We start from the raw sequence: 18905 nt of genomic DNA on the forward strand, positions 1-18905 counted from the left end.
AGATGATAAGCTTCCCGTGCCATGTCGCTGCAGCAGAATGTGACAGTGACAGCTGGATTAGAGATGAAGGGAAGACACAGCATCACCTGACTTCCAGCCTGTTCAGCAACATAAATCAGAAGGCTGAAGCAGACCTGATCAACAGTTGTAGAACCAGAAATGACATAGATAACATACTCCCAGTAATCAATGTTTCAGTCACAGAAATAATAAACCAAAGTGATTAAACAATACCATTTTAAATATGCACTGCATAAGGGCAGTGTTATATATACTGAAAGTCAGGGGGGAGCTTCTCCCCCACAAAAAATTGCTTCTTTATTTTAAAATCTTCCCCAGAAGAACCTTTCACATTTTTAGTATTCACCCAAAAAGATTTTGAATGCAGTACTATCCTTGCTTTAAATACAGAACCTGACAAAAAGATCTGAAGAGTGGACAAAAAGGGGAATAAAAAAGTGTATTTTGTCTAGTAGCATCGTAAAAGTCTGCTTTGATGACCCTAAAATGAAAAAGGAGAAAAATTAACTTCTTGATAGTGCTACATATTTGAAGCATGCTTATTTTACCAGTGCATTCTGCATCTACCAAATTAACTAAGCTACAAGGTAAGGAACTATAGCCTTATGTTAAAACAATTTGGAAACTGATCTTCAACACTTACTAATGGCAATGCCCACTTTTAATCCTACTTTGCATTCAACTGCCCCAACAAACAGCTATTTCACCATTATTATTATTATTATAGTTCAGATTTTTTTAGGCTCTACTCTTGCTATTAAAAGTCTTTATTAGTATTGCTTTTCTGTTTCTTTAAACATAGCTTTTGCTTAAAGCAAACCATAGCAACTGCAAAGAAGTTACCTGCATCCCCTAAGCTCAGAGTGAATTGCTCAAGCATTGCTAATTTTGAGGTGGGAGGAGTTGAAGAATGAGGTCTTTTTATATAAAAAGCTTAAATGACTCATGAAAACTCTTCTGGCATAGCTTATACATGCTTGACAACAACAACCACCTATATAGCACTGTCCATCATGCAAGTGCTGTACAAACTAGCCCAAGAACATTGGGCTGTTTCTGAGAACAGGGAACTGGCTGTTCCAAAGTTTCCTAATCGGCTCTATGAAGTACCTTACACTTGACATTCAAGCGTAATCATCAGTGTTTAAAAAGTGTAAGGTACCTGGCATAACAGTTCAGGAGATTTCCAGTTGGCCAAAATGTCTGCAAGCAAACAGGTCAACACAGTCATATCCACACAGACTTTCTGACCTTGGCCAAATTTCCAGGCTAGTCACCAGCAGTGGTACACTGTCAGTGGTGAAAAACCTGAAGGTTTTCTTCAGCACTCAAAGGGAAGAGCTGCACACTAACCACTGATGGAACTGAAGTGAACAGACAACTGAAAAGGCCTATTAAAAAAGAACCAAGATCAACAGACATCTCTGGATCTGAATCTAACTGCATTTGCATTTGCCAGTCACTTTCATAGGTTAATCAGATTACAACTTCTTTTCACTCTCCAGCCCTCTTTTTAAGATGTTCCAGAATTTAGCTCCACTAGTGATCTGATATTTATTTTCACACTACTTTTAGCTAGAGCCAGCTTCTACACACTACTTTTGCCACCCACAGATTTTCCTTTCTGTCAATCCTGTTTTCAGCTCTCAAATCCTTGCATCTTTCTCTGGCACCTGAACATTCTTGGTCATCTGGTCAGCACAGCTAGAGATTTATACTGCTTTGAGTGCCATGGCCCTGGTCCCTTTACTTAACGTGAAAAAATTATTCTAATAGAGAAGCTAAGGCTGGATCACATCCAAAGACTCTGTAACAATATTGTTCTTCTTTAAGCTCAGATGTTGCAAAAGGAAGTTCAACAGAAATAAGATCATATGGAAACAATGTGCCAAATAGTGGCATATCTAAAAAAGTATAAAGTCTTACAGACTGCATAAACAGCCTGATATGTGTCCCAAGAGATGCCAAAGCACCTGGATCCAGTGCTTTTCTCTACCACCATTGCAAATTAAAATAAAAAATAGTAAATGCAGAAACTTTCTCAAAGTGCTGCTGGCCTTCCATGCTGAAGACAAAGCATCCACAACGGAAGAGCATCAATCCATCAGATGACACACAAGTGGCTTTCCTTAATTAGAGATTAGCTAACATTAGAATTGGCAAGTGAACAGAAGGCTCCATACACTGCTACTGCTTCCACCTACAACCTTTATCTCAGTTCCTCCGCACCCTATACTGACTACCTACCCCACAGTATTCTCTTTGTCTTCTTCTCCCACTCAATTTTCTGCCTGAAAAAACTCTCCTCCTTTTACGTGCCAGGTAGAACTCTCTCCCTTTCTTTCAATATATCCTTACACAAATTCCCTCCAGCTTCTTTGTTCCGCTCAGCTCTGTTGGGGGGGCCTCCATTCCTATTATCCACGCTGCACCACAGGGGCATTGCTTCAGTCATCATACACTTTGTCATTCTAGAAGACAAGTGTGGGCTTGAAGACCTTCTGTAGAGCACACCTGATGGGACAACCTGATATCTCAGACGTTACAGTGAATAGCTGCTCCCTTTTAGCTGTTCCTCCAGCAGTGATAACTGATTATTCAATCCAAAATAAAAGCCTGATGGTCATATGAGAGACAGAAATTAATTCAGAAGTCTTGTGCTCCGGTTTGGAATTGTCTGTCACATAGAACAAAACCAGAGAAAGAGACATTCTTTCACATCAAAGGCAGCAGCATTCTGGGTAATCAAGAGCAACCTTGACAGGGTAAGAGTTAAGTACGAAATAGATCTCAAGACAGGGCTGGCAATTAGCATTTATTCTGCAACATATATAGCATTCTAGAAGCATGTCTGGGGCAGCCAGGACCTGCCCTTCTACAGGTGTGTGAACCACTTCACCCAGGGCCTTCCAGCCTGTATAAACCACTCAGCAGTTACCAAAGAACTCTGTTTACCTCAACATCCTATAAAAAAATTTTTTTTGCAACTTTCTATGGTAGTTTACTCCCACGAGAGGATCTCCTTAAACACACAGAAATCTATAGTGAGCATGGAGCTCTGCAGCTACATCAGGTGTGCAGACATTCCAGTTCCTTCATAGAAACCTGACCAATCCAAGTGGTTTTATGTTACTGCTTTGCTTTCAAAGCATGTGCGGTACTTAACACTTCTGAGGCACTTGATGTTTCCAAAGCTCTATATAAACACCAGTTAATTAGAGACTGCTAACAAGAATATCCCAAGATGCTGAATCTCAGTGTGTCCAAGGATTTCTGTTTTTTCCCCTCCCCTAAAACAGGGAAAGTTAAGGATTGAAAGATGCCTAAGAGTGTGCTCCCTGAACTGTGGAACAATACTTTCAAGCAAAAGGTGCTACATTTCAAACTTCCATTCTGCCAGTGTGTAGAAAAGACCCATGCCAGCCTGGCCAAATAGAAATGGCTCTGGTTCACTGTAACTGCTGAGAAGATATCACACACATTGTCAGATGCAATTTCCATTCACAACAGACATCCACAATGTACACACTCATCTCTTGAACTGGCACTACGCTGCAGCCATGCCTCTAGGGGCTCTGTTCTGAGGAAAACAACTGAAAAGGAACTGCTAATCCCTTAATTAGCGGCATCGCTTCACCTTCTGCAGGAATAATTTAGAAAGTCTGAATGGGCCACATGTCACACATGGCGAAAAGTTAGTAACTGAAAATGACTCGGGTTGTTGGTTCATTTCTCTGTACCTGCATCTCAGCTGGGCAAGGCTACTGAAGGGAAGTACTCAGTGTCAATTGAGAAAAGCTTCACAAACCACTCATAACTGCCTCTTTCAAAAGCCACCCTCTCTCAAATTTTTAAAGGGAGTTGCATTACACCAGGCAAGTCACTGATGCTAGGTCTCAAGCACAGCTCCAGGAATACACAGGTAAGGCCATGTTGCCTTGAATTTTCATAAAGCACTTGTTTAAGCCACAACAGCAAGGGGATTAACTGTACTTTCCTGGCTGAGCTACTTGATTGCTTGCTAGGTAAGAACTGAAGCACATACCATATCCACCAAAGACGCCTGTTAGGTCTCATCATCCATTCTTCTACTCCCTTCCTCAGACCTCCCACGCAATGAACTGCATCATATAAGAGTCCTACAAAGCTGTCCACTAGATTATGTCAAACCCCACAATATTTATTTATCTATCTTTGGATGCAAGTGGCATGAACCAGACTATCTACCATCAACTCAAAGGTCAGAGTTAAAAGCCTCTCTTCCCTCACACTGACATTTCAAGGCTGCTTTCTTCAGGAGCAGCACAACTATTCTAAGTGTGAGCATCTGCTACAGTAATAGGAAAAGCAAGGTCCCTCTCCTTTACCTAAGAGCCTATCTCCTTTCTACTCACAAATATGTGAGAGAGAAACACTATTCCATAAAACATGACTCCATTTTCTCCAATCAGGTAAAGAGGGACTCAGGTAATGGAACAGAAAAACAAAGACACTTGGATACCATGGTGAGCATGGACAGACAAGAAAGTAAATTAGCTACCATTATGATAATGAAATGGCTTTCCGAAGGAGGCAGCTTGCATGTAGCAACTAAGAAGCAACATAATGATGCTTTAACAGAACTGCTGCTTGCTTTTTAACCCTGTAGCAATGGAACAAGCTATTTTTCCTATTTGACTGTCTCTGCAGAGGCCAAGTACCTGACCAGAGCTCCCTCCAAGTGTAATGAAGCCTCACTCTGCATTTCTTCTGGTAGCACAGCAGCTTGTGCACAATCTGAATGCACCGTCTGGAAAAGAGAGGGCAAAGGATTAATGACATTGCATCTTCCTGCAATTCTACATCAAGCCTGGAAATATCTCTGAAATCAGCAGCAGGGAAATAAACAAACTCAAAGACTATCAGAGGAGGATAGGAGTTGTGGCTTTGGCCTCCTAAGAGGAACCAACGCTCACAAAAAAGGAATCTGATGAAAGAAAGGGGCCTGTATGCCAGTTTAAGCTCAACAGGATTAGACTGACCACAAATGCATGTTTGCTGTTTAATAAATACTTTTCACTCTTTGCTACTTTTACCTAAGGGCCTCAAACTATAAAATGAGTTACTTAACTTGCAGGCTCCACATATGTGAGACTGCACATTATTGTAAAATTGGGACACAATGGAGGTTCTCAGTTTCTCTGTGCCCAGTGATGAGGCTAAAGGAAATGAGGGTGTCAAAAAAACTACAGGATTTTTAGTCTGACTGAGGTGTGTGGTTTAATTACATTTATATATATATATATATTTCTATCAAATTTTCCAGTCTCCTCATACTTAAAATAATTTAAGTATAAGCTTTGGGATGATCATGCAATACACATAACAAGCTCTAGAATCCCCCAACATACAGGCAATGCACTTGTAAAGTCTCCAAATCCTGTAGGTCTCTATAGCATCTAATGTTCATTCAAACTCTTAGGTGCACAAACATTCTTCACACATAACATCCAAACTAAAAATATAATACAATGAGTAAATTCTCTAACACTATCATTAAGGACAAGCCAAAAAATACATACAAATTTGAATTTGTTAGGCCAAGCTATTTTTAGCTATTGCCACGTAGAAAAAATAGAAGGAACATTACAAAAAGGAAAAATACCTTTTCCTCCAATCCCTATTTCTCAAAGCCACATTATCTCATTAAAATCCACATCCTTCTGAAAAGACACTCATGAAAGACACTGCACATCAGATAAACACGGAGAAATCAAATTCTAAAACTTTGCATGGAATTTATTCAAAATGAGGCGAAAAGTTCAAGACAAGGCTTTAAAAATAAGGCTATGGCAAAAAAATATGCAGAAGGTATACATTGTTCTTTTCAGACCTGCAGATAATCCCAAAAATACCACAATAAGGTAGGAACTAAAACTAACTTTGAATAAAGGTAAAACTATTTATAATTGCTGAGCATGACATTAAGTGCTATATTTCAAATTGGATTCTCATAAATTCAACCAAGAAAAGGAAGCAAACCAGCTAGGATAGACAGCTGTCTTCAAACCAGGAACAGCAATCTCTCTGGGGAGAAACCTCTTATTTCTGATGTTACTGGTACTGGACAATGCCCAGCATCTTTTCACTTCTGTATCTGCTTGGCTGTAAGTCAAGTTATGAAATTATCCATCCTGGTCAGGTGTCTCTGGTTTTTAAAAGTTTCGTGCTGAGGATTCATAATACACATACCGGATAAAAAGTACCCTTAGTCTAAGCAACCTGGATTTCTCTTTTAAATATTAATATGCCCAGCCTTGAGCAGCAGCTTCATATTGTCACCTTTTAAATGTACTGCAGAGAAGTGTGACACCACTTGTGCATTCAGAACATCCACTTGGTCTGCAATAACTGCGTCTGCTATGGGATGGTTTCAGACAGGAGTACAGTGAAAGGACTGCACAAACATGCCAAAATGAATGGATACAAATGCCCGCTGATGGCTGCTACTGCTCATTAATTTTAGTGTTATGGGGTTTCTAGATGTGATGTTGCTTTTGAGTCCAAGCATTTCACACCTTTCTTGTGAAATTCAGGAGCATTATACGCATCTACAAATAGTTCTGCAATTGTCATTTTAAAAAACCATTTCTCACAAACTCAATTGAACTGCACAACCCTTGAAAAGGCACTGTAATTGCAAGGTTATTTGGGCAAAATCAGAACATGCTGAAAAGTTACCTTAAGGGAAAACATGCTATGTGTCTTTATCTTTCCTATAGAATATAGTGCTGTTCATGCCTTGGGGAAATTCAGCACTGTACAAACAGTCACAGCAAAGCCAACAAACTGTCTAAATCCTCCTTCTGCCCTCCAGGCTAAAGCAGTACAAAGCACTGGAGAGGCCCCTGTGGGACACATGGAGTGCTCATGAGTAGCTCTGTTCACTTCTCTCCTTTTGCCCATTGCTAAGTTTTACCCCGTGCTGCCTAGCAGGCTATTTCAGGCTTAAACCTCCCTCCCTCCCTCCCCACACTGCCTTCCAGGCCTCATGTCAGTCATCCTTGCTTTTTCAAAACTGCCTTTTCCGTTTCTAGACCAAGATTCATCTTCTGGGAAGTGGGGATTGTTGCAATGACTCTCTGTTATGAAACTTCTTTTAGACTGAAAAGCTCTTTGTGTTAGATCAAGTAGATTAGGAAAACAGTCTGAAATTGAATTGCTTTCAATTTTCTGGCACACAGAGGATTTTTGAAGTAGAAAAAGTTACTGGAAGAGTTCATGAAAAGCAATTCATCCTGCTTCCCACCAGCCACAAAGTGTTATTTCAGCCAGAAGATTGCTGTATGAACAGGATTCCACCTGAATTCAAACTTCAAATGAAATCACAATGAGTTACCCCACAGACACTTACATATAGAGGTCCATAGGAAATTCTTTCATCATGTGTGTTACAATGAATTCCACCATCAAATCTGACAGAAAAGAAAACGATAAAGTAAGTGTTGAGCTGGCTACTGTTAACTTCTAGTAGACTACAAGGAAGTCAAACTGCCCCACCTACCTATCTCTACCAGACAATAGTCCTGCTTAGATGAAAGGGATTTCACTTTTTTGTTTGTTTGTTCTAAAGAACATTAGAAATTTGCTAGAATTAGAAAAGAAACTACTGGAAACTGAGGGTACATACTGTAATTTGCTTTGAGGCACTGCTTCCCCATATGGTTTCCCCCACTATAGTCAAATAAAGACCATACACCATGAATTCTGATGTCTAGAATTGCTCTCATATTTCAAGCCCTGTCACTAATGGAGAATTCCATTACGAAGCACATTTTAGGAAATTACTCTTGCCAGAAACAATGCACAACCTAGATGTTACTTAAAGAGACATTGTAAATAACACCTATTTTTTCTAAAACAAATTCTGAAGCAAGCAAAGCTAGTTTGATCTCAACATAGGCTAAGCTTCAGCTCAAAACTAATTCGGGGGAAAAAAAAAAGAGAATGTGTCTAACATTTCAGGGCTTCCAGGGTGAAGATAAGAGGCAAAGAGTATAGAAATACAAGTGAGAGAAGCTAATAAATGACAATTGAATGTGTGTGGGGGTGTGTTCAACTCAACTTCAGCATGAAATGCTTATACCAAGCCAGTGGTAACAATCGTGAGCTGTAAGCTCCTAAGGCAGTAACAGCCCAGCAGAGTGACTCAAAGTGACTAAAAACAGTGTAGATGAAGAGTGCATGAAATCTGATAGCTCTAGAAAGATTCTTCATGCAGCTGTTGTGTCTTGGCTTCAACAATCACTTTTGGAAATGTTAAAGTCTAAGACTTCAACACCATCAGGCTGGACAGCCAGGCTCCATCCATTTCTGAACCCATATACGCTTTTGGTCTCCACAGTAATGAGAGTCACAACTTAATCATGTGCTGCATGAAAAGCTTTCAACTACGCCTCCATATCCCCAGGCAAAACCAATCCTAGCTACTAACCAACATTCCTGTTGGTTTTTTGCTCAGAAAAGGCTTGCTCAATGCCCAGCAAACACGCTCATAAATATGTGTACCTTCCACAGGTTTGCCATCATCGTATCATCTACAAAGTACTTGTCGCTGTTACCACACTCACCTAAACACTGACTTTATTAATCAACTGCCCTCCCTCTTGTTAATAACTCAGGTGAAATGGGCCAAGCAGCTTCTGCAAAACTTTCTGTAAATGTATATAGGATTTCTTGGTACAGAGCTGCACTCTTGGATTTGTCTGCGAGGTAGCCATGCACAAAGATAGGCATGGATTGCTGTAAATATCTTTAGTATGTAAATGTCCTTCTTTTAAGTCCATCCACTGCTCCATTTAATCCTCAAATCCCATATTTCTATTGCTCAACAAGAGATGCTTCAGGAGCCACAAGCACACACGTGCTCTGACAACACTCACCGAGCACCGCACACACCAGCGGGCGACAGGGCAGGTTCTTGTCTGCTGCTTTCTTCCGATGTCTCATTGGCTTCAAAGACACAAAGATGAAAAGAAGTCAGCAGAAGCCTGAAGTGACAGTCTGTGTATTATTGTATTTTTCAAGCAAATAGTACCATCAGTGGAGGCTTCCCTCTGTCTTTTTCTCCAGCTGCTGTCTTACACATATTAACCCTAAAGGACATGGCTGGAGCAAAACTGTGCCTGCTTTCCAGCAGGCTAATACTGGGGATTTGTTTCTCTAGCTATGTAGCTGGAGGGCACTGTTCTACTGAGGGGAGGGACCCCAAGACAAAAACAAATCACACAGCAATTCCTTCCCCTTGCTTAACATACTGATTTGTTTCTGACCCAGAAGTCTGACTGGCGTTCTTAACAGTGTGTGCAGTAGTTAATGGCTTTGGTGTTCATTGTAACAGACCAGAAAGGCTAACTGGACAGCAAATTTGTTGCTAAGTGGTAATGACTAGTATTCTTGGAGTGTGGTCTCCATCAAGTAAGATGTTTCTTTCTTTCTTGAACAGTAACACTTTCAAATGCTGCTTTGCTGTCAGATGAGGTGGAACTTGCCAGCACCACAGAGACAGAATCCATCAAGTAAGGATAACCATTCAAGTTACTTGTAACTACAGAGATTCATGAGCTAGGTAAGCACACTTCCTCCACACGAAAAAGCTCTGGAAAAAATCCTTTCCTCCCTGAAGGTGAATTACTCCACCCCGAATGAAGGGTAAGCCAATAAGAGCACTCAGTGTAACTCCAGCTGGCTATTATATATCACATGAGGGCTAATGCTTGCTAAAGATTAAGGCAGAACATTCTCTTTATCACTGATTTCCTCAGAGACCTCATAATACACAGCTCCTTGCCAGCTACACAGGCCTCTGAATTCACTGACAGGCCAAACAGCTCTTTGTTCTTTGAAGAAGGGAGACATTCTGAGAGCAATTTCAAAATCATTCCCCAGCTACTGCATTTCTGCCACTATTTCCACATGCCTTAGCAACCTAGGTTAGATATCTGTGACACAATTTTCAACATACACTTTTCATACATACTCAAATCCTCTGTGTTTGCATCCTAAAGAGAAAACAATCTGGAAGAAAAGACTCACCATTCTGTGTAAGTTTACACGAAAATTCATGTTGTCATCATGAAGAAAAGCATTAGCATATTGATCCTATTGAAAAGGGCAAGAAAAGGGAGGAGATATGAAAAGCCCAACACCCTACAGTTGCCTTTCAAATCACACATGTTTCAGTGTAAAACTCCCAAGATACAGCCATAAAGTTAAAAAGCCGTCTGTCCATTTCCTCTTCTCCCATCCATGTTTCCAGTCACACAAAAGCAAACCCCTCCCGATCCCACTTCCACTTTAGGAAATTGCTAACAAAACAAGCAGTAGTTCTTTCTCCCCCTTTGCTCATTTAAACTCTGGACTGCACACACCATTGTGTCACAAATTTAACAAGTGCTCCAGGTGCATAACACATGAGGAGGTTCTCCAGCACACCAGTTCTGCGACTGTGTGGATAAAGGTTTAAATTGGCATTTTGATGCCAGAAGCTACTGCAGTACTAGCAGATAGGTTTATGAGCTGTTCCACCCCTCAGGCAAATCTCATTCCAAGACCACCTCTAAATTAAAGAGGCTTCTCCAGATAATGCACAGCCAGAATAGGTAATAAATATACTCTCTAATACCAGAACCAAAGAATGCCCTTGTTATGCAGAAACAGAATTTCTTATCTTGTGTTATCTATGCATCCACCAGAAGAACAAGTACCAAAGCCATTTAATTAGAAAAATTTGAAATGTAGATGATTAGTTTTCAGGCTGCACCCTGAAGAAACATCATTCCAGAATCCATACATGGCTATCAACCTCGCTACTTTTTATTCTTTAAGAATGAAAGGTCTTGCAAGCAAGCAAAATGTAAATGCCACACAAACACTACCACCATTCAGGACATCAGTCAGCCATTAGAACATACTCCCCATGAGACAGGGCCACATTCAGCCAGGACTGCTGACATAGCTCTGTGATGCTGCTTTCTTATCCTACTACCACATTTGCTAATTGTCTTGCTTGTAGGGACCTAAAAATATGTGACTCACTTTCAGACTTGTAACCTTCTTTGGCAGAAGGGATATGGCACACCCCATGTTCACCATGAACAGCACAGAGCTGAAAGCCATTAGCACATTACTCATCTAAAAGCCACACCACAAGGTCACTTAACAGCTAAGAGAGAAAAGGCTTAGGTTCAGTCTTTTTTCTCTTCATCCCCAGGAGCTGGCTAACTCAAATAAGATCATCCAATTTTCAAGTTTCAAGTCAACTTTAACAGTACTGCATCAAGTATATTAGCAAACATTAAGTGACTGAGGACCTCACCACTCAGTACCCCTGTGGATATTCAGCTCCTGCTCCACAGGAGGCAAGGGGTAGAGCCCTGTAACACACCATCTGCTGGGCAGCTTCACACGAGAAACCTACCTCTGCTATGCATGTCAGGATAATGAGGCACAGCTTGCCACTGTGCAGCCGGTGCTCATCTGCAAAGGAGAAAAAACAAGTCCTCCGTGAGCCACGCAAGCCTAGCAAGGCTGAAGAGCAAGACAGCTGTTGCAGCAAAAGAAAAGTTCAGCTTGAAGATTCTTCACAGTCCTACTTCCTCCATGATAGCTAATAGTTTACTCTAATTAAGTACTCGTCTTCCAACCTAGCCACTAAATCCCACCCACTTGTCACCACTCTGCACCAACAGCAAAGGTTCAGATTTGAACTTCCAACAGCGCTGTAACTATCCACTGGGCTTCTCTCATTCAGTTTTACTTCCACAGATATTCTAAATACTGTCTGTCACAGCAGAGACACACTGTTCCCTCTCTTAGACAAGGTGGAAAGCAAAACATCACCTTTGCTGTAGGTTATGAAACAAGCAGCAAAGCTTTCACAGAGATGCAGCACTGTGTAGCAGAACAACTGCTGACATTACGCTCCAAGTTCCAAGTTTTAACCCCAATACTAAGAGACACGACCTACTTCACTCTGTGCGAAACCATGAAAGAAGGGAGTCTGCAAAGACTTAGCATTTTAAGCCAAGAGTTCCACCCTGATCATGTTCCCCAACTTCTTATTCATCTCACAACTTCAAACAGCTTTTGCCCTGAAAGACAGCTGGAGCAAAACAGAGGGACTAAGGCAGAAGAATGCAATTTTTATTTGGATTATTTAAAATTCCTCTCAATTTTAACCTTGAATTAAAAAAAAAAAAAAAAAACCAAGATACATATAGTCATGGAGTAATGTAGGATGGAACAAATCTCTGGTTCAATCCTTGCTCAAAGCAGAGCCAGGTAAGATCAGGTTGTACAAGGCACTGTCCAATCAAGCACATTTAAAAACCTTCGCTCTACAAAACACCGCACTTGGATCACACACCCCCAAACCCACAAAAACAAACCAACAAAGAACAACATACTGATAACTAAATTCTGAGGAGGCTTAACAGTGCACATTCCCAAGATTTCCAACAGCTCCTCTAAAGCACAGGACTACTAAACATGCCATCCCAGACACGTGCCTTAAGAGTCAAACTCAAAGGAGAGGGATATTTGAAACAGACACACTTTCATATACATCAGAAGACAGCATCAGCCAAATTCCTTCTTTGCAGGTGACTTTATGAACACTTTGCTGGCTGGTGTGTATATGGTAATTATAAAAACAGATAGAATGGGCTTAGCTAGCTATTCTGTCTAGTTTGACACCTCTTGTTTTCTTTTCTTTGCTGCTCAGGGACAGATATTTACGAACAAGACGTGCCCTGAAGTGTGCTGATTTCACCTCGCAGCACTAAGTAAGATGAAGAGGAATTTTGGAATTAGAGAGTTAAAAGTCTGTCCTATCTCCTTACCTCAGCTAAAATGTCTAAGTGTGAAGTTTTATACTCCAGCAAGTGGAAGAAATGGCCTAGAATTACACTGATACACAAGAGGCTTGTTATTTTTATACTGTAAGGCCTCTCTGTTTATTTCTGTAGGTGCTGCTACCACCTCTCTCTCTGGGGATCGTGCTGGAAAGGCTCCTGTTTGACACCACAAACTCTGCCTTCTGCCAATGTGTTGTGAACATCAGACCATTTTCAGGAGCTATGGGGCAGCTATGCAAGCAGTTACTTGCACACACACTTCATACTTTCACAGCACCCTTCATTAAAACAACAAAGCAGACCACTTTCCACAGGGAGGTGTATCAGTATGAACCTGTTTCACAGATGGGAGAAAGTGACACAGAGGTTTTGCTTCTCCCAAGGCAGCTGCCTCTGACTGACACAAGAGAGGCTAACAAGAGAAGGATCTAGCAAACACAGTCTATTAAATTATGCTCTCTGGGACAGGACCAAAACAACTGTCTAGTCCTGGATGTGGAACAAACCAGTTTCCCCTCTAAGTGCTCCCACCTGTCTCAAGACACATGGAGTAAATGAGAATTATTCATTCTTCACTATATTGGTGTCACATAGAATCATAGAATCGTTTAGGTTAGAAAAGACCTTTAACATCATGGAGTCCAATCGTTAATCCAGCACTGCCAATCTCCCAGTAAACCATGTCCCTAATTGCCACATCTACTTGTCTTTCAAATACCTTCAGGGACTGTGACTCAAGAACTTCCCTGGGCAGTCTGTTCCATGCTTGATCTTGTAAGGAAAAAAAATTAGGCAGTGCTCCATCTATAATCAAAAGATAAGGTCAGGAATACACCCACTAGAATTAGTAAGTACTGGTTTGGAAGGCACACTTTTTTTAAATGATCAATCAGTGGAGCTCACTGCTACAAAATTCTATGGTGGGAAGGATATGAGGTCTATCAGATGCACAAATTTCAAACCTTACACAAGCTAGAACCAAAGTAAAGAAAGAACGAAACATTAACTCCTGTCTCATAACACAATAAACTCATCTCTCACTGGCTTCTTTAGTAAGGAATCCCCTCTATCAGATTTCACTCTATCTGAAACTAATCCAGTGTGGCAGTTCCCAAGGCCCTTGCTTTTAGCTTTTTCCCCACTACAGTGACTAGTAAGTGCAGAAGTTAAATTGAAAAACATAAAATTGTTCCATCAGAGACTTGGATCAGCAAGACAGACCCTGAGAAAAGCAAATGAGAATTATTAGAGAGGTGGTAAGCCCTCTTCATGTGCACAATCTATTAAAATGACTGAGCCAAGATTGACGTTGTTTAGTTCAAAAGACAAAAGGAAGAGGAAACATGAAAGCAGACTTCAAATACGTAAGGGATGACACAAAGAAAAAAGAAATAATCCATTCTCAATATCTATCTTGGAGAAGATAACTAGTAATTAATTTGAACCACAGCAAAGAATTGAGGAAGCACACAAAGTTTTCTCACAATAAGGATAGTTAAACCTGCAATGGATAGTCTGAAAATGGTGCTCCATTATCACAGTGTCTTCATCCAACCTGTCAGCAATACCTCTGAGAAAAGATACAGGTAAACCCGATTCTGCATTTGTTCCAAGGAGCTGTGGTTTAACCCCAGACAGCAACTAAATACCATGCAGCTGCTCACTCACTTGCAATGCTTCTCCTGTCTCCACAGTGGGGAGAAGAACTGGAAATAAATCATGTGGGTTGAGATAAGAACAATTTAATAACTGAAACCTCATCATCATAATCATGATAATCATAATGATCATCAGCAGAGTGAGAGAGGGTAACAGAACTGAAGAGAAACAAGTGATGCACAGTACAGTTCATGATACAATTGCTCGCTGCCTGCTGCCCATCCCATCCCCAAAGAGCAATGGTCCCCTTCTGGGTAACTCCCCCAGTTCACATACTGGGCATGACATTCTGTGGTGTGGAATATCCCTCTGGCCAGGTCAGGTCACCTATCCTGGCCATGCTCCCTCCCTGCTTTTTGTGCACCTCCTCGCTGGCAGAGCACCAGACACTGAAAAGCCCTTGACAAAGGGTTAGCAATACTTAGCCAGAGCCAAAATATCAGTGTGTTATCAACATCATTCTCATACGGAATCCAAAATCAAAGCACTCTACCAGATACTAAGAAGAAAATTAACTCTGTCCCAGCCAAAACCAGATAGGAGTGCACTAAACACTTTCATGTTTCTTTTGTTTCAAGTTTCTTTTGGTCCTAATTCCAATTATTACTTTTTCTTCAACTAGCTTGCTTACAGAACAAGAGCAAGACAGCCAAACACAATTTCATTGCAAGCTAGTAGGTAAAAGGAAACGGCCTGCTCTCATTCAATGCTAAGCATTCATGAAGTTCAGTAATTGATGTATCATAGCTCTGCAGATACCTTAATATTTCTGTTGTTATATCTAACTTAAGAGTGGAAGTCGGTAATAGGCTGAAATATGGTGCAAAGATCACTTGTTATGTTCACACTATGGTCCTGCCCATATAACCAATGGACAAAACAGCACCCTCGGGTACCCTGAGCAGGAGATTAAGCAATATTTCAACTCCAGCAAGCTGAAATTAACCCCCACAGAACTACAGGAGAAACAAAAAGCACAACATGGAAAGATACTTCCTCAAGCAAATTACTGCCAGTGCAGTCTAAGTTACTGCTGTCCTATTTATAATTACAGAGCTGCCTGTTGAACCAAAGGAGAAAGGAAGTTATTTCCTTCTAATGCTGAGCTTTGCCCCCTGTGTCAGTTTCTAAATGTTCTTAAAAATAGTTCTCTGGTCTCAGACTTCCCCTCTCTGACAGTTGTGTATCAGATCTACTCATACCTTTGGCATATAGACAGGCTTGGTTATTAGGTATTATCATTTATTATTACATTCTTTCCATACCTGACATCTCTCCTGCCAGCATTAGGTCTCTCCTACTTTCGTAAGTCTTGTCTCACAATAAGAAATCACTTAATTTTTTCAAAAGGTGAAATCTTCAATCTTTTAAAGAGACTCCTCTTCTATTTCTGGAGTCATTAGGCATGTTCTTGTGCCCTCCCTTCTGACAGAAACACTGTTTGCTGCATCCACAGAATTCACTTACCTTTTGTGTCCTGCATCACAATTGAGCTGTACTTCAAGAAGGTTATCAGCAGGTTGCTAGTTTGCACATCAGCATCCAAAGGCAGCTCTGCAGAGCTTATAACTGGAACAAAGCAGATAAGACACATTTATCCCATACAAATACAAGAAATAATTACACAGAGAACTAAGACAGAGACTCAGAGGTCTAGGGTAGGATCAGCCTACTTGCAGGGGCACCTGACCTCCTCCTCCATGGCCACCCAGGAAAAATTTTGTTATGAGGACTGGTACCACTCCCTCAGAGACCATTTCTCCTGCTCTAAGCCCAGGCTGTGGTACCCTGCAAAGTGATATCCCCTCTCTGTCCTGCCCCTGCTCCTCCTCCCAGGGAGATGAGCCCACTGTTTTAGCACTCATCAACATTCCCAACCTAGGGAGCTCTGGATATCTGCACTGACATCCAATTAATTCTTACAAGCAACACAGATAACATTCACACCATTCTCAATTTGAAAAGAGACGTGCCAAGCAAAGGACCTTCTCTGTTTCAGCAATTTTGAAATTTTAGTTCCAAAAGGTCCGTGTCAATTCCATTCTTCCCTTCCAACAACAGTCTCTCTTGCAAAAGCAACAAGACATAATGTAACAATTATTGCGTGACCGAAGTGATAGAAAAGGAAGGCAGAAACAGAAGCTTTATAAAAATCAAGAAGCAAAAAACAGCTTGTGCTAGATACATCACAACCCAGCAGGGAGCAGAAATGTACTTTCCATACCCACAGCACTTCATTGGCATTTCTCTAGGACACCAGCTGTACTTTTGACACCTTAACAGTGGACATCATCTGCCTTAGACTTTACAAGAAGCTATCTCATTTCCTCAGCTAATTACACAACGTACCTCCTCGCTCATTCCCCCACTTCCCATGCACCATCTGAAGCACTGAGTTTATGAGCTGTCAAGCCTCTATCATGTGACTGAGCCACGTTTTTACTGATGACTGAGTCTGAGCTGTCCTAAAGGGCCATTCTCTGCCTTTCCATTTGGAAAGCTTTACAAGAAATACTGAAAGGGAGGAGAAAGATCAGTGGGAAACATCCATCATGCATTTACCTGCAGATCCTGCCAGGTAAGTCTGATACCATTTAAGATAAAGTAGCTCAGACAAAAAAATCCCCAGGCTGATGGAGTTTAGCCTAGGAACACTTCAGTAAAGCACTTAATACAGTTATGTATAAAAAAATTAAAAGTGAAGGAAATAGGTGGGAACCCATAAAGAAATTTAATGTACATCAAAGATCTGGCAAACAAGATACAATTGGAGAAATTACTGGTCTGAGAAAAAATTACTGCTTGGATTCTGTAGGCATCAGTTCTCTTTTTTTCTGTATGACCTGGACATAAGAAACAGCTGCTTGCTAACAAACCTGCTAATGGCAGAAAGTTGGGATATATAAACACAGAGGAGTATCAGGCTGCACACAAAGAATGGGATAAAAACAAGGACAGATAATAAATACAAGGTAAAATTAAACAATGCAAGCCATAGGGTCAGGAATTCGGGGATTTATTTCCATGGCAAGATGAGAGCTCATCAGCTGCAAACAAAATACCATGATCAGATCACGAGATGACAAGCTACCAACATGAAGGGCTCAAGAGTGCAGTTCTACAACACACATCCAGAAATGCGCTTCCAGCAGAGACACAAACACTGTAATGCCCTACAGAAGGTCTTGTCTCAAAGGTCTTGAGGCCTTGTCTCAAACACTGTGTATAATTATGCAGAAGCCATGCTCAAAGAGGATGAACTTAAACTTGAACAAGTTTAAAGACAGGCTAATGTGTTGATCAGAAGAAGAGAGTACCTTTCTTGTGAGACAGCAAAACACACAGGTGAGTAAATCAACAGGTGAAAAAGAGCCATCTTTGTTTCAAGGGAGGGTTAACATGATAAATGGGTATGAATTGACAAGAAATGCAGGTTGCAAAGTTGAGTATTTCTAACCAAGGAACGAGATGCTGAAACTGCCCCCCAACAGAAATTACTGGGAAACAAATTTAAAAGATTTAGTCAGAGCTTGATAAACTCAAGGGATTCTGTGATGATATGCCTGCAAACACAGGGCACTAAGCTCAGGAGTCAAGGAGATCTTTTCCATCTCTATGCAACTGTCCTGACATGACAATAACATGACTGTTCTGGCTGCCTAGGGGGTCAAACTCACAAGTTCTCACATTCAGGAGATCATAGATGGCTTCAATTACAATTGACCAAAGTCTCTCTCCTCTCATGCTATAAACAGAGCCTAAGACAGGGCTCCCTTTGCACTGGAAACAGATCTGCAGACCACTAGTACACACATCTTAAGTATTATATCATCTCTTTTCTGTCTATCCTCAGGAATGCTCAAGGCTTTTCTCACTGTTGAGGAAAGAAAAACTAATTTATCATGAGATTGGACCTTGTAAGAAGTGAGGAATTACATCTGATTGTTGGATGACTAGGTTGGGGACTCTGAGGGGAAGTAATTTGATCCTGTACACAACCGTATTTTGGTTCAGAGGAAAGTGTGCTTTAATATAAAATGCCTTTCACAATTCAAGGCTTGTAGCTCAACCCTGTAATGAGGCAAGTAAGGCTTCAACTAGGGCAAGGGCAGGCACAGAGGGATGAAGGAGACAAGCCAACAGTAAAATGCAGGATTCTTTAAACCGTGCACCGAGAGGCCCAGAGTACAGCAGAGGTTCCCATAGAACTCAGGATTATACAATCACCTTCAATACAAAACTGTAGCCCTTGGAAACAACAGGTCAAACAGATCAAGGTAACTTCACTGTTCGAATCACATAAAAAAATCATAATGGGGCTTTTAGCTT

At 41.0% G+C, this 18905-nt stretch overlaps 1 protein-coding gene across 2 annotated transcripts in view; it reads right to left on the reverse strand.

Annotated features, from left to right (window-relative positions):
• Window positions 1–18905, reverse strand: part of ARMH3 (armadillo like helical domain containing 3) — a 125153-nt gene that overhangs the window by 81190 nt on the left and 25058 nt on the right. For both annotated transcript variants that reach the window (XM_048310628.1, XM_048310627.1), the window contains exons 15-20: window positions 16044–16145; window positions 11480–11538; window positions 10096–10161; window positions 8943–9012; window positions 7415–7475; window positions 4722–4810 (exon numbers count right to left, since the gene is read on the reverse strand). In XM_048310628.1, the coding sequence (XP_048166585.1) occupies window positions 4722–4810; window positions 7415–7475; window positions 8943–9012; window positions 10096–10161; window positions 11480–11538; window positions 16044–16145 (447 nt within the window). The remainder of the gene's footprint in view (window positions 1–4721; window positions 4811–7414; window positions 7476–8942; window positions 9013–10095; window positions 10162–11479; window positions 11539–16043; window positions 16146–18905) is intronic.

This window comes from Corvus hawaiiensis, chromosome 8, assembly GCF_020740725.1.
Source record: "Corvus hawaiiensis isolate bCorHaw1 chromosome 8, bCorHaw1.pri.cur, whole genome shotgun sequence".
NCBI lineage: Eukaryota > Metazoa > Chordata > Aves > Passeriformes > Corvidae > Corvus > Corvus hawaiiensis.